This window comes from Anser brachyrhynchus (assembly GCF_964034855.1).
Source record: "Anser brachyrhynchus genome assembly, chromosome: 4".
Classification (NCBI taxonomy): Eukaryota; Metazoa; Chordata; class Aves; order Anseriformes; family Anatidae; genus Anser; species Anser brachyrhynchus.
The window spans coordinates 4,235,940-4,249,859 of record NC_137698.1 but is presented as its reverse complement, the minus strand read 5'-3'; the positions used below and the strand labels follow the sequence as shown (position 1 = coordinate 4,249,859).

Genomic DNA, 13,920 nt, shown 5'->3' with positions numbered 1-13,920 from the left:
GCCCCTCTAAAGGAAGCCTCAACTTCCCCATGAAGTCCTTTCAAATGCCAGCTCCATTATTTAGGAGGAAGTCTGGGGCTGTATGCGCTGCTCAGCTGTGTGTGCGGAGGAAGCCGAGTTGCAATTACATGCGAATCCTCTAGTGATTTCGGTAACCTAAATTGGTACTCGGCAAATAAAAACATCTGAATCTCGTTGCTTAATTTCTGTGTGTTTGCTGAGTCAGGTTGGTCAAATTATTTTCTTTCTATTCTTGTTTTTAACAGTTTGGTCCGTCAGTAGTTTATAGAAAGGAGTAGTTTTTAAAAAGAATCATCGTATGATGATTTTTTCCAATTTATAAACAAGGAGAGACTCTCTTTAAAACTAACTTAATTGAAGTTATATTGTCCTTATCTGATAGGAATTTTGACTGGACTGTGTTAAATCTCTCAAAGCACTAATCTGACTTTTTTTTTAAGCAGATTATATCTAGTCCAGATGTTTAAAACACATCAGAAGTTCTGTGGCATACTCAGGGCTGATTGAAGCAGATTGCTTAGAATATGGGTCTCATAATTGAGTAACGAAATTGCAAAGCTTCTAGCCTGCAGGGGAGGCAGATTGCTGCTGTGCTACACAGCTGCCTCACAGGTTTCCTGCTGCTGAGAGGAGTATTGTCGGGGAGGGATCGTGCATGGGCTCTGTTCCTCTTACCTAGGAAGAGGAACCTGTGAAAGCATCGTGTTTTGGGGATGGAACAAAAATGGATTAATTCAGCTTCTGCTTGATTTTTTAATACTGCATTGTGTCTTCCTTTTTTGCTGTTGAACACTCTGTTAATTTTAGTGGAGTTCTTTAAATTGCAAACATTTAATGTTAAAAAAGATAACCTCCTCTTTCCTGTTTACTTGTATGATGACATCTCTCCGAAGTACTGTGTTCTTGTAGTTACTGTGAAATCAATATTAAATACAATTGCTTGCATTGTGTAATTGCCTGTGCAAATACAAACGGTGTTTGTGCTTTCTTCCCTTTTCAGGTGGCGTTGATTCTTTACAGCCTGTGCATTCCGCAAGCCAGAGCATTCAGTTTACCAAGCCTGGGGTTGGAACATCTGCTTCCCCTGCTGTGATCTCCTCAGCAAGGACATCTGCTTCGGGACTTTCTTCACAGCCACGATCGTCCCCCTCTGTCACACAGTCACCTGAGTCAGCTCTTCAGGAAGGTACTAAAAGGGAATGGGAGGATACAATACAGACTTCTGCCCTGTTCCACGTGCACATGTGAATGCTGGAAGCTTTATTGCTCTTTTATGTTTGTCTCACTAGAGTACTGCTCTTGTGTCTTTGTCAGGCTCCTGAGAGTTCTTGTTTTGTAGGTCTGTCGTTCTGTCTTTTTCTTTTTAGCTCTTCTGTTTGATTTCCTAGCTGTACTCTGTCTTCGGCTTGCCTGTGTCTCTTCCTTACAAAGCCTTTCTCTTAGCTCACTTGTTTTTCTAAAAAGTTTCTCACTATTTTGACTTCTTAGAAGAAGGTCCTAAAAGGATCTTTTGTAATCAGCTTGTTGCAAAATCAGACTTAAACTAGAAATAATGAAATTGTCGTCTTAATCCCTAGCTGCAAGCTCCTTTGGAAAGCTGCTGCAGGGTTTCTTGTTGGAGAACAGGGGGTTCTTACTGAGCTTCTTCCTATTCTCACCTTGGTGGCCTGTTGGCAAAGAATCAGTTGGGTCTTGGGCCTTTTGCCATGCTAATTTTACCCTGATGTTTTGACTTGCCTTTTAGACTGTTAAATGTTTCTGTGTCAAGTATTCCAAATCTATTTTATTGCAGTGATTTCATTTTGCTGTGTTTTCTCTTGGTAATTTCAGGATTTTAAATTCTTTTGGAGACATAACTTAGTGTGTAGGGCACAAACAGACAATGATTCTTGTCCAGAGCAAGGTGGTATAGCTGGCCTTCAAAATAATTCTCAAAATCATTTTTTGATAGTCACAGCATGCTTTTTACTCTTAACTTTCAAAGCCCCCTGACATAAATGTCCTAATTTCTCCTTTTCCTCCTTTTCTTCTTTTTTTCCGGTGGGGTAGGGACTGTAAAGAAATAATTTGCTTGTGAATTGATTCTATTTATCTTACAAAAATAATTATTCGTTGCTACCAAGACCTATCTGCAGTGTACCATTTCAAGGAAAACAGTTCAGTTTTTCTAATTGTGCTTGTTTCTTGCACAGTTTTATAGTTTGCTTAGGTACAGGATAGAATTTAGTTGTTCCGCAAATGTGTTTGCTCAAAAAAACTCTTGCTCAACTTCCAAAGAAACAGCAAAAATGTTTCAAATGACAAAATGGATTTCAGCTGTTTAATTGTGCTTGCCATAATGTGCAGTATGTATGAAGATGAATAAGCATGCTTTACAACCGACCCTATATACATATGTGTGTCAGGAGCATATAGCAAAGTCAATAAGAGTTTGAACCCATCTGGTTGTATTTACATTAAGCATTAGTAAATCCATATCTGTCATCACACATGTCTCTGTACTTAGGTGATATTTTTATAAAACATTAGAAAACTTTAAAGTTTTTGCAGTTGGATTCTTTTTAGGACTCTGAAATATATGATGTATTCTTGTAAAACTTTATCAACAATTAAGTGTGATAAATTCATTTGCTGAAATTAACACCCTGAAAAAATCGAACGCATCTGAATATTTCTCTGGGTTGTTAGAATTCCAAGTGTTTCTCAGGCAGTGGTGAAATAGACTGATTTTTTTTTTTAATTTTGTCTTTTTTTAGTCATGTTATGCAGTAGTGTTGTCTACGTGGAAGCATTCTGGAAAAACAATTTGAATTGTTGGTTTGTTTGTTTTAAGCCCCGGTGTGAACATTCTTATGCAGTATTAAAGTATTGTAATTATTTAGTTGGCTGAGTTCTAACAGAGGCAAAAAAAAAAAAAAAAAACACTTAAACTGTATTAAACCTGTTTCATTCATGTTTCTTATATAAATATCCATACTGAGTTATGCAGATAAACCTATCCACTTGAAAATGACATCGTAGAGATGAACTTCTGAGTGCGTGTCTCCTGTCGGACCTTACAGACTTCCTTAGGTTTTGTGATGATGAGAGGAGCTGTTGAGTAAATGAAAATAATGTAAAGCAAAGAGTTTAAGAGTGGGGAAGAGGAGGGTTCATGTTGTAAAAATTACTGTTGGGAATAGAATAGTAGGGTGTTTTTAATGTCATGGTATGTGCATTGGAAAATATGAGGGTTAATGAGTAGAGAGGCAGTTAAAGAGCTTTAGAATATAGTATATTTTTGCATGTAGTTATTTCATTTTTGGTGGGGCTTCTATTATGAAACGTAACCCATGTGAGTCTTTTGTGATGAGTGGTCGTTGCTTAAGATACCTAAATAGTTGGTTTATTTCATAGACAAACGAGTCCTTAACACAGTTTAGCCTTTTGCTTCCTCCCACAGATGTTTACAGGTGTCTGTAAAATAAGGTGGGATAAAGCATTAGTGTGCTGTTACTGTAATACAGGTGCACTAGTAACAGGGTTTACAGCTGTTACAGTTTACGTCTGTGGTTGCATTTTAAGCCAGATGTGTGAAGTAATCTCATTCAAAATAAATAATGGTCTCAAAGTAAGCTTTCACACTTTTAAGAGTGGAAGATTTTAACAAGTTTTGGCCACTGTAAAAGAATACTAAGCAGAACTGGGTTGCACAGCTGAGCGTGTGGTTGGATCGATATGGTGGCACTTGAATTGCTGTGTTCAGCCACCCATGGGTGTCCTTCGGTTGCTTTCTCCCACGTGCTATCCGCTGGGGCTGTCTTGGGGCTGTGGACCAGGATGGGAGGCTTCCCCATCTCAGCCTGACTTTTTAAACTAGTTTATTTTTTGGCCAGATCAGCTCCCAGAGTTGTTTGTTATTCTGGAAAGTTGTGCTAGCAGAATGCTACGGTATCCTACATGCAGAAATTGGGAGTGCTGCTGGCAACAAAAATAGAAATACACCCAAACTGCTTAGGCAGCTGAGAGTCAAACCAGTCCTGCCTCCAGACCTCATAATGGCATAGTTTGTCATTACTTAATTCTGTCACTTGCATATTTCTATCGCTTCTCTGTATTCTTTCTGACTTGTCTACTTCATGTCTATGACCAGTAACTGGAAAAGGGAGACTGTTAGCAATAGGATTTTCTTTGCTTGCTCGTTTGTTTTTCCAAAAAGCATTCCTCCAAAGGGGCGTAGCAGAATGACTGATTCACTCCTTTCCTTCTGTTGGCCCATGCTTGGCACGTTTGCATTGCTGTGCCCTTTCCAGGCACACCTACTTCCCTTCTTGCCCTACTGATGTGCTGTATGGCAGAGCTCTGTCTTTGCACTCATGCTGGGCTGAGCATCTTTCGCTTGGGCTCTACGTTTATGTTACACTGCTTTTCTTGTTATCCTGTTCTGCTCTGAATCTTCTTCCCATTACTTGCACATTAATGGTTTTAAGTTGATTTTTCTCCTTCACCATAACACAGAATTCTCCTAGGCCTGAGAAAAAACGTGTTCTCTTCAGCTGTGGTCTGGTTTGGGGTTGTTTTGTTTTTTTCCAATCCTCTGTATCGAGTGCATCCAGTGCCATCGTAAAAGATGAGAATAATGAAGCAGTCGAGTTAGTCCTGTGTGTTAACAGCACAGAGAAACTGAAGTATTGTGCCTTGGTTGCCTTCATCCTTGTGTCTTGTATTAAGGAGAAACTTGACCGGAGTCACGGGAGCGATATGCGCCAGATGAAGTGAAATACTAACAGCGTCTTCTTCCTCTAAACTCTGTATCAAAGTTACAGCTTCCCAAGAACGTTGTGATAGGGTTTTGTTCTATTTTCTTTTTACTTTATCTGTAAACAGATGCTCTTTGCCTTGACTATGTTGTTTTTCTTAAGTGAAATTGAAGCTGTCCTCTTGGGTTCATTCGTAACCTTTTTTAAAAAGACAGGAAAATAACAGCATTTGTAGGCCTTGTGTTAAACAAAACAAAGATTGGTATAGCAGATATAAGTTTTGGGTCAGGGGAGGATGAATTACCGCAGTGGTTTCAGATTGTTTAACGTAGCTACAACACTTCTGTAGTGCATTATAGTGTTAAAATAAAATTAGAAAAAAATACGTAACAGTGATGCTGACACAGTGTTTCTACAGGGGAAAAAAAATCCAAACTCCTCAATTTTGAAGCCTTAAGATATTTTCTTGCAATAATGGCCCACTGGATTGCTGGGAGAGAAAGTTGCATTTCTTCTTAGGATCTCTCTGCCTGACTGCAAACATGTATTAAAATCTTTTCTAACACTGCCCCACACCAAGAGAAGCTTGAGATTTCTTGGAAGTGTTTAGGCTGCATTAGTAATGTCACACATTAATTATAAGCCATTGCTGTGTGCTTTACTGTGTTTAAAAATGGTATGTGTATGTGCTGCTTTTGTGTGTTGTTTACGTATGTTTGAAGTACATACTGTGTTAAAATATATACATGGTTTGGAGGTGCCTGTGAGTTGTCACCAGTGGACAGTGTATTTAGGTGCTCAAATATGGTCTATGAGCATGAATTTAGGCACCATTTTAAAATAACACTTAAGTTTCCAGGTTTACCTGATTTAAATTTCACTGGATGTGTTGCTGGAGTGTACGTTTGTACTCTTAACACACTGCAGCAGCAGTTTGTTTCATTGACATCTGGCAGCGTTCAGAATTCCAAAGTGAGTGCCTGCTGCCTTAAAAGGGCAGGTGTGCCAAGCAAAAGTTGTATATCAGTGTTTTAATAATGCAACTTAAAGTTACCTGGGAAAGAACACATTTATATATGCATATCACTTTATGAAAGTATTCCAGTGACCAAACTGATACATACACATAGACTTTCTACGTATGTTTTTAATAATTTACACACACACACAACTTTCTGCTAACTTCTGTATGCTACTAACACTTAACTAGCCCACTAAAAACTGCTTCTGCTGTACATAGTTCACATATGAACTATGGGTCTAGTGCTGTAGATGGTCGAGAGTTGTAGATTTAACTATCTGCACGTTGGGATTTTCTCTGGAATGGCTGATTTCTCTCACTTTTAATGCAATGATTTGTGACTTTTGTTTTTCATCTTTCCTGTCTGTCTGACTCTTATGTTTGTGCTTTCCACTTCACAGGCATGCAGTATGGTGGATATGTTAATAATCAAGCTAGCTCTGCACCAGCTCCCTTGTCATCAAGTTCAGATGATGAGGAAGAGGATGAGGAGGATGAGGAAGCAGGTTGGCTTTAGCTTTACACCAGTATCTTGTTCTCTTCCTACTCAAGTTTTGTTCCATATTTGCATCCTCTGAAATTATTTTTCTTCCTTTAAGGCAGAAAGTTGCTCTGACTCATCACGAATCGAATTAACTAGAAATTTTCCAAATGTTAATAGTAGAGTAAGCAAAAAGGGGTTCAGCAGTGGCCATCAAATGTTTTGGTGTGTTTTTTTTGTCATATTAATATCAGATGTTTTATGTATCTCATTACATAATATTCACAACTTAAAAGACTCCCTGAGTTCTACCATTTCGATTTTCAGTGGGTTTTAAACTCTTAAGCAAAGATACCAAGCCATAGAAGTACAGACTGATAATTGTTTGTTTTACAAATTAATCAACTACATACCAATTTTATCATCATGTTAAACAGTGTTTACCTGGCTTCCCATTCTATATGTGGAGAAGTCTTATAATTAAGGTAGTAAATACTGAAAGGTGATAAGGGTGTTTATTTTAAGGCAGTGAAATCATTTGTGCTGCTTTTCTTCCTCCTCCTATGGCACATCTCTGCAATTCAGGAAGATAGGTTAAGTTTTATCCTGCTTGCTTTGTGGGGAAATTAAGTGCATTTGATGTTTTTAAGAAGCAGTTTGTCCTGCTTGATTGAAATGTCATGTTCTTGGCTGCAAGGATTCTGTCTGTATTTGTCAAAATTTCCTGGTTTTAAAAACTAGCTTAGTACCTCTTGCTACCTTAGTTTCTTGAGTCGTGTTGGAGTTTTTGTTTTTTTCTTCTGACTAATGCAAAACAAAGTTTGTTTTGGCAGTTTTGATGCGGCTGCTGTTTGGACCAGTTCTTCAGAATAAGTTAAAAGAACTGGGAGAGTTGTGGTTTTTTGGTCTTTTTCTTTTTTTTTCTTGCAGGGCTCCCTAGTGAGTGTCCTGCAGATAAATATCTTTGTCCAATCTCATCCCAAGGCTTTTGTCAAAGGAGATGTCCAATTTTTGTCAGCTGCAACCTTTTTCTCCTTACATTGTTCCTTAAACCTACCAGAGAGAGTTTTCATGCTTTCTGCCACCTGTATTTCTCAAGTTCTGTACTTCTGCTGAAGTCCTAGCCTTTGAGCTACCGTTGTAGTTAAATCTCTTATGCAAAAGAATGAAAGGGCACCCAGGCAGCCCATAAACTTCCTGGTTTATGCCCTATCACCAGGGGTGAATGTAAATCCTAACAGATTTCTAGCTCAGGATATGCAAGTGGTTTTATGAAAAACAGGTGTTGTACATCTGGTTGTCTCTGTTTACACAGCTTCTCAAAGCTGCTTTTTTTTTTTGGTAGTTACATCTTTGAGTATGTTGCAAAACAGTTTAACAAACTGTGTAAAAGTGTAAGTCGTATTGATGTAAATAATTACATAATCCTAAAAGTATTTTATAAGCATTGTTTCTGTCTAGTCAGTTTTCTATTTTTTTCCTTTATAAACCTTTTCTTTCCCCTTTTTCCTAATGTGTTCTCTTGCTTGGTGCTTACAGTACTAAAGTAAATTGACAGCTGTCGTAGTTTAATTTAAGCATAGGACAACTGTTTCATTTTGTGCAAGTTCCTGTGTTTTTTGTTGAAGAAGAATCGGTGAGATTTCAGATACGTGTGGCCAGCTTAGAGTCTGAGCCTAGTGTGCAGGAAACTGCACAACTCATTGTTTTTGTAGACAACCACATATTCACCAGGAGAAAACAGAATGGGGCATAATTCTTGTGGGCATCAGTGCCTTAAAAAAATTGAATGACCTTGAGAAGGAAAGGGCTTATGTGTAAGGTCTTCAGTAAGTATATAGGATGCTCAGTAAGAATTCATGTTCTTTCATTAAGCAGACCTTTTTATGTTTTGAAGTATCTGAAATATTGCTTTGAACACAACTCATCTGTATGTTTAAAATGAGGCTTTTTTTTGTTCATTTTTTTTAAGTAGAAATACGACTAAGCTGATTAATTATAGCATGCATTTGAAATATTTTCTACTTTTACATATTTGCCAGATTATGCTGGAACTCTTACCTGTTCCAGCAGGACTTGAAGTATATAATATTTCCTTTTTAGCAAGTCATTGTGTCATTAATATCTTGTTAGGGAAAAGAATAAACAAATTTTACATGGAGCTGTTTTAGAGATGGTTAAGATTTTATGAATACAACTTACTGTGGAGAAAACTGTCTGTAACCAGTGACATAATAGTTAAATCAGAAAGCTTGAACTAGTCTCAGCTGTTCCAAGCTGTGCATATATCCTTCTGGTATTTTTTGGAAATGCAGAAAAATTCTTCTGGTCAGATGAAAACAATTAGTTGGAAACTAAAATCTTGATCTTGTTGACCTAGTAAAAGTGTATTTTGGCTTTTCAGTATTAGGACTTTGCAAACCTAGAAAAGCCATGTTCTTATTCGTGGTAGAGCACAAAATAATGAATCCTGTTTCTTTCACTTTATAGAATAAATAAATAATAATAATAATAAATAAATATTGCACTTACATTAATTTATAACGCTCAAAACCAAAGGGAAAATTGAGGGTGTGGGGGATACAGGACTGGAAACTGATGTATAAGTTTAACAGTGTTATTTTATATATATGTGTATATATATATTATTTTTTTTAATGTAAAATCTATCGTTAATTTTTGGACCTGTTTTTCTATTTCTTACCTGAATGCTTTAAAGACAACATGCTCAAAAATATTCTGTACAGTCATAATGTTGCCTTGGTATTAATAATGTTTCCCAGATTTCAGCGATGTTATATTCGCACAGCTGCAGGAGCATCTTTACTTGGAAACATCAGTTGAGGGGGGATTGAATCTCAAGTGTTTGGCCACTGAAGTGTTTCCCTTGAAATAGTTTTGGCTTCACAAAGGGATGTGTGGTCACGGTTGATCCTTCTGAGTAGAGCAGTATCAGCATCTCTCCTCTGCATCTGTTCTGCTTGTCTTGCCACAAAAATTTTTTACTTTTTTTTTTTAAATTTTGACTTACTATTTCATTTCTGTTAAATTTCATGGCCTGTTTTTGTTAAGGAGCACATACATTTAATCTCCTTGACCCTTTTTCTTTGGAAATGTACATAAAATGGCACCAGTAGAAATATTTTAAAATATATTTTCATGTAATGTTTTACAGTCAGATATTCAGAATATGTGCATAGGGTGAACTACGAATTAAGCATTAGCAGTCCCTCCAGAACCAATCAGCATGTGCTTGTCCATCTCCTCTTTCTAATTTCGACTCCTTATTTTCATTACTTTAGCACAGGTACTTTTTACATAGTTACTTTTGGCTGTACCAGACTTGTTCGTTCTATTTCAGTAGAAATTAGCTTTACATCAAAAACAAAAGAAGCTCTGAATAACAACAGTAGAGAAAGGAAGAAAGAATTAAATGCATCCGTTTTGCCTGGAGTGGGAATGGTATGTGATTGTTCTGAAGACAATAGGAATCTTGTGTCGTGGAGGAAGTCATGACAGAGACTAGTTTAACAATGTCATATGTTACTTCATTTCACCTAGTCTAGAAACACATGATAATTTATTAGAAAAATATTTTTTGTTTCAAGGAACAACTTTTTTTCATTGTTTTTGCCCTCCTGTTTTTCCTTCTTTTGATGTTTGGTGTGTGTTTGCTTAATACCATGCTGATTATTTGTCTCTTTTTTTTTTTTTTACCCTCTCCTTTTTGCAGTGATAATTGCTTTCAAGTCATAGGGCTGAAGTGGTCTTCCCTTTTTCTTTTCTCACCAGAATCTTTCTTCAGTTTCTTATATAAGTTTTTTTGAAAATATCTTAGTCTTTCTTAAAAATTTTTCAAAAATTTGCTGTTTCTGAGTCACCTAACTTTATTTTTTTCCCTCCCTAGCAATTGATAGTTCTTCTACTACTAGCAGTGCCTCTCCTGTTCTGAACAATTATGATGCCCTGGAAGGAGGTGGCTATCCAGGTGAGCCGTTTGTTGTTGCATGTTGATTTCAAATTGTTTGCTTAAATTGACTTAAATGTTTGCTATGATTTTTTTCCTGATTTTGATGTTGATTACTATTAATTAACAAACAGTTTAGAGGAGTTGCCTTTCACCTATGTATGGAAGGGGGCAAATCATCAGAGAAAACCAAGCTTGCTTTTTAAAAATCTCACAGTTTTAACGCTAAAGTTGGACAAATAGTTTAATAAAACCTCCCTGTATCATAAGTCATACTTTCTGTTGTAATATTGAGGCTAGTGCCGAAAGTATGCTCTGTGTGAAAGCAGGTATCTTTCTCTAGGTTATGCTGTTTGCCTGATTGTGTTGGCATTAGTAGCCGATAATAGTTGACACACGCCACTGACGTTTTGAGAGACCAAAGATAACAGTTTGCAGAGATGCTTGGATCAGGTTATTTTCTTCTATTTTTTCTACATACAAAGAAAATGTGAAAAATATGGATGCTATGTCACTTATTTTTATCTCTAGAAATATCAGGAATGTCAGGTTTATATTATGTGATCTTACTACCAGACTAACTCAGTCTTGAAATCTCATATTGGGAATAGGTGGCAAAGATGCTGTTCCTTGTAGATATGTTAGTCAATATTCTAAATGATTGGATTAATTTTGGGGGTGTCTGCCTCTGACATTGCTCTGACCTGGGAAAATGTCACAGTAGTTTGCGTACGTGATGGGTTCCTATTTAAAGTGAAGTCTGTCAAAATCTTGATGCAGCTGTCCATATAGGGTCTAGCCCTTGCAGTTAAGGGCAGAAAAGGCATGGCTGCAGGATTATGAATTTTAATTTCTTAGCTAATAAATAAGCTTCTTGGTCCTGCTGAAGGTGTATTCTAAAAATAGCTTGTTCCTTTTGTTTTTCTTGAAGAGTAACAGGGTCAGCTTTTAGTGATCCCCGCCCCAACTGCTCAAGCCAAACCTAGTTTCTTAGAGGTTGGGTTCATGAGTGATCCACCCTTCACTTCCCTGCAGATTTTTACCAAGCCTGAATCCTTCTGAAACTTATCTCGTATTTGAAGGCATTAAATTCTTGAGTATCACAGAATCATCTAGGTTGGAAGAGAGCTCCAAGATCCATCTAGTCCAACCTCTGACCTAACACTAACAAGTCCTCCACTAAACCATATCACTAAGCTCTACATCTAAACATCTTTTAAAGACCTCCAGGGATGGTGCCTGAACCACTTCCCTGGGCAGCCTATTCCAGTGCTGACTATCAGCCAATACTTCCAGGTCCTTCTCTGCCAGGCAGCTTTCCAACCACTTATCTCCCAGCCTGTAGCGCTGCTTGGGGTTGTTGTGCCCCAGGTGTAGGAGTAGTTCTGTCTCTTTACAGCTGTTGGATTTTCTATGATTTGAGGACTATATGTTGCTTCAATTTAATCTTTAACAACAGTGAGACCAAACTGTGCTGCAGGGATATACTTGAGTTACTTCAAGAAAAGAACTCTCTCTACATTTAGAGAATAGTTCTTTCATGTCAACCTTATGTTTTAAAAGTATTCATAAGTAGCTAGAGAGACTGAGCATGAATAGTCTCTTCTGCAATTTATGTCAAGGGCAAATCTTGGAATATAATGTAGTTACAAGGATGGGGTTGGACTTTATATATATATATATATATAATATTTACTTTTTAGTTGCAATGCTTGTCTTTTTTGAAAGCTGTGGGTTTGTTTTGTTTTGGTAGAACAACATTTTGAAGTTTATCTTAATAAACACATAGGTCTATGGTTGTCTTCCCAAGTGTACCCTCCTTATCAGCATCAGCTCCAGTACTCTGACTTGCTAATGGCTTACAATTTTTTATATAGTCAATGAAGATTAAAAAAATCTTGATGGATAGTGCGAAAAATTATAAGTGGAAAAAGTGTTGCTTGTTAAGCATTCAGGAGTTTACATAGAAACTAAGAAATAGAAAGTATATTGAGTATCTGTGGGATTTTTTTTTTTTGTCCTTCCAGAGACACGTTCTGTGACCAGCAGCCCAGTTCCTGCTCCATCAGCCCCCCAAACATCAAAAACTTCCAAGCCCTTTGGTTATGGATATCCAGCACTGCAGCCTGGCTACCAAAATACAGCGCCACCTACTCCTGTGCAGCAGCCCAGTAATCCAGGCCACCATCCTGGGTTTCAGCATTATCCACAGGTTCATATTTTTATTCTGAAAGTTACTTGATGAAGTAATGAAAAGTCTTTCCAAGTCTTATTTTTACAGCTTCTGAACCATTAAATTCTGAGTATAATGCTTGTGTCATAGCGCTGGTGTTAACTTCTTATTAGAAGGCTTCTGAAGTAAGATTTTAAGTGTATCTCCAAATAATCAGGCTTTGTCGGTTCACTTTACTGGTTATTGATAGCAGCCACAATTTTAAGGTTTATTGTTTTAAAGGCCTATCCTTTATTGATAGGAAACTGTGAAGAAGTGTAATGAAGTCCCTTATCACCTAGCACACGTTTGCTCATAGCAGTACCCCTGGTATAGAAAACCAAACCTTCTGTTTTGTATATCCCATTCTTTCTGAAATAAGGCCCAGCAAGCAAATCCACCAAAACTACTGCTGTTCATGATCAGAATTCCTTATTGATCTGAGCGTAATACAATAAGGAAGTATGTAATAGTCAGAATTGAGGGCTTTCATTGTTAGAGAGGTAGTGTAAAATCTCACAAAGTATTTTTTTTTCCAGTTGAAAGAAGTAATTCTGTTCAACATAGCTTTGTCTACCTATTCTTGTCCTTTTTTTGTGTGATTTCAGGGGTAAATGGCACTAACTTGAGTACTGGCAGGTGTTAATTTGGAAAACTTACAGCTTAGTGATCTCTCTAAAGCTGTGTTAATCATCTTTATTATGATAGCACTGTTTGAATTCAAATACTATGTATAATGAATCTGAAATTGTTTTAAATTGAAAACTCAAAGCTTAACCTAGTTTTGAGCTCCTAAGCTTGCAACAGCTTTGTAATGTTCTTTCATAGAACCAGCAAGGCTTATGATGAAGTCCAAGACCTCTCTTTCATTGAGGAGACATAATGAGAAGGAGGCATCTTAATTGCAGATTCCAACCACGTAGCAGGTGGATGATAGTGAAGATGCAGCTAAGTTATTTTCCAGAGCACACTGTTAAAGGACAAAAAATTGCTAGGTGCAACAGGTGAAATTCCAGTTGGATATAAAAAGTGAAAATTCTTCAGAGTTTGCTTTTGGGAAGCATTAGAGTAAGTGGTGCTGTGAAATCTTCTGTCCTTGGGGACTTTGAAAATTTGCCTCGTCAAGGCTACGAGCAACCTGATCTAACTTTGAAGGTAGCCTTTCATGAGCACTGCTGGCTCATGTCAAGCTCTTCATCCACCAGAACCCCCAAGTCCTTCTCTGCAGAGCTGCTCTCAATGAATTCTTCTCCCAGTCTGTGCTCATGTCTGGGATTGCCCTAACCCAGATGCAACACCTTGCGTTTGGATTTGTTGAATCTCATGCAGTTCACGTGGGCCCACTTCTCAAGCTTGTCCAGATCCCTTTGGATGGCATCCCTTCCTTCTGTTCTGTCAACTGCACCACTCAGCTTGGTGTCATCTGCAAACTTGCTGAGGGTGCACTCAACCCCACTGTCTATGTCATAAGTTATATAA

At 37.5% G+C, this 13,920-nt stretch overlaps 1 protein-coding gene across 3 annotated transcripts in view; it reads left to right on the top strand.

Annotated features, from left to right (window-relative positions):
• The window catches only part of SEC24B (SEC24 homolog B, COPII coat complex component), a 44,188-nt gene that overhangs the window by 12,070 nt on the left and 18,198 nt on the right, over positions 1-13,920 (top strand). For 2 of the 3 annotated variants that reach the window (XM_080592120.1, XM_080592122.1), the window contains exons 3-6: positions 1,022-1,207; positions 6,183-6,287; positions 10,170-10,250; positions 12,257-12,441. In XM_080592120.1, coding sequence (XP_080448246.1) covers positions 1,022-1,207; positions 6,183-6,287; positions 10,170-10,250; positions 12,257-12,441 — 557 coding nt within the window. The remainder of the gene's footprint in view (positions 1-1,021; positions 1,208-6,182; positions 6,288-10,169; positions 10,251-12,256; positions 12,442-13,920) is intronic. The other variant, XM_080592121.1, reaches the window with a different exon arrangement.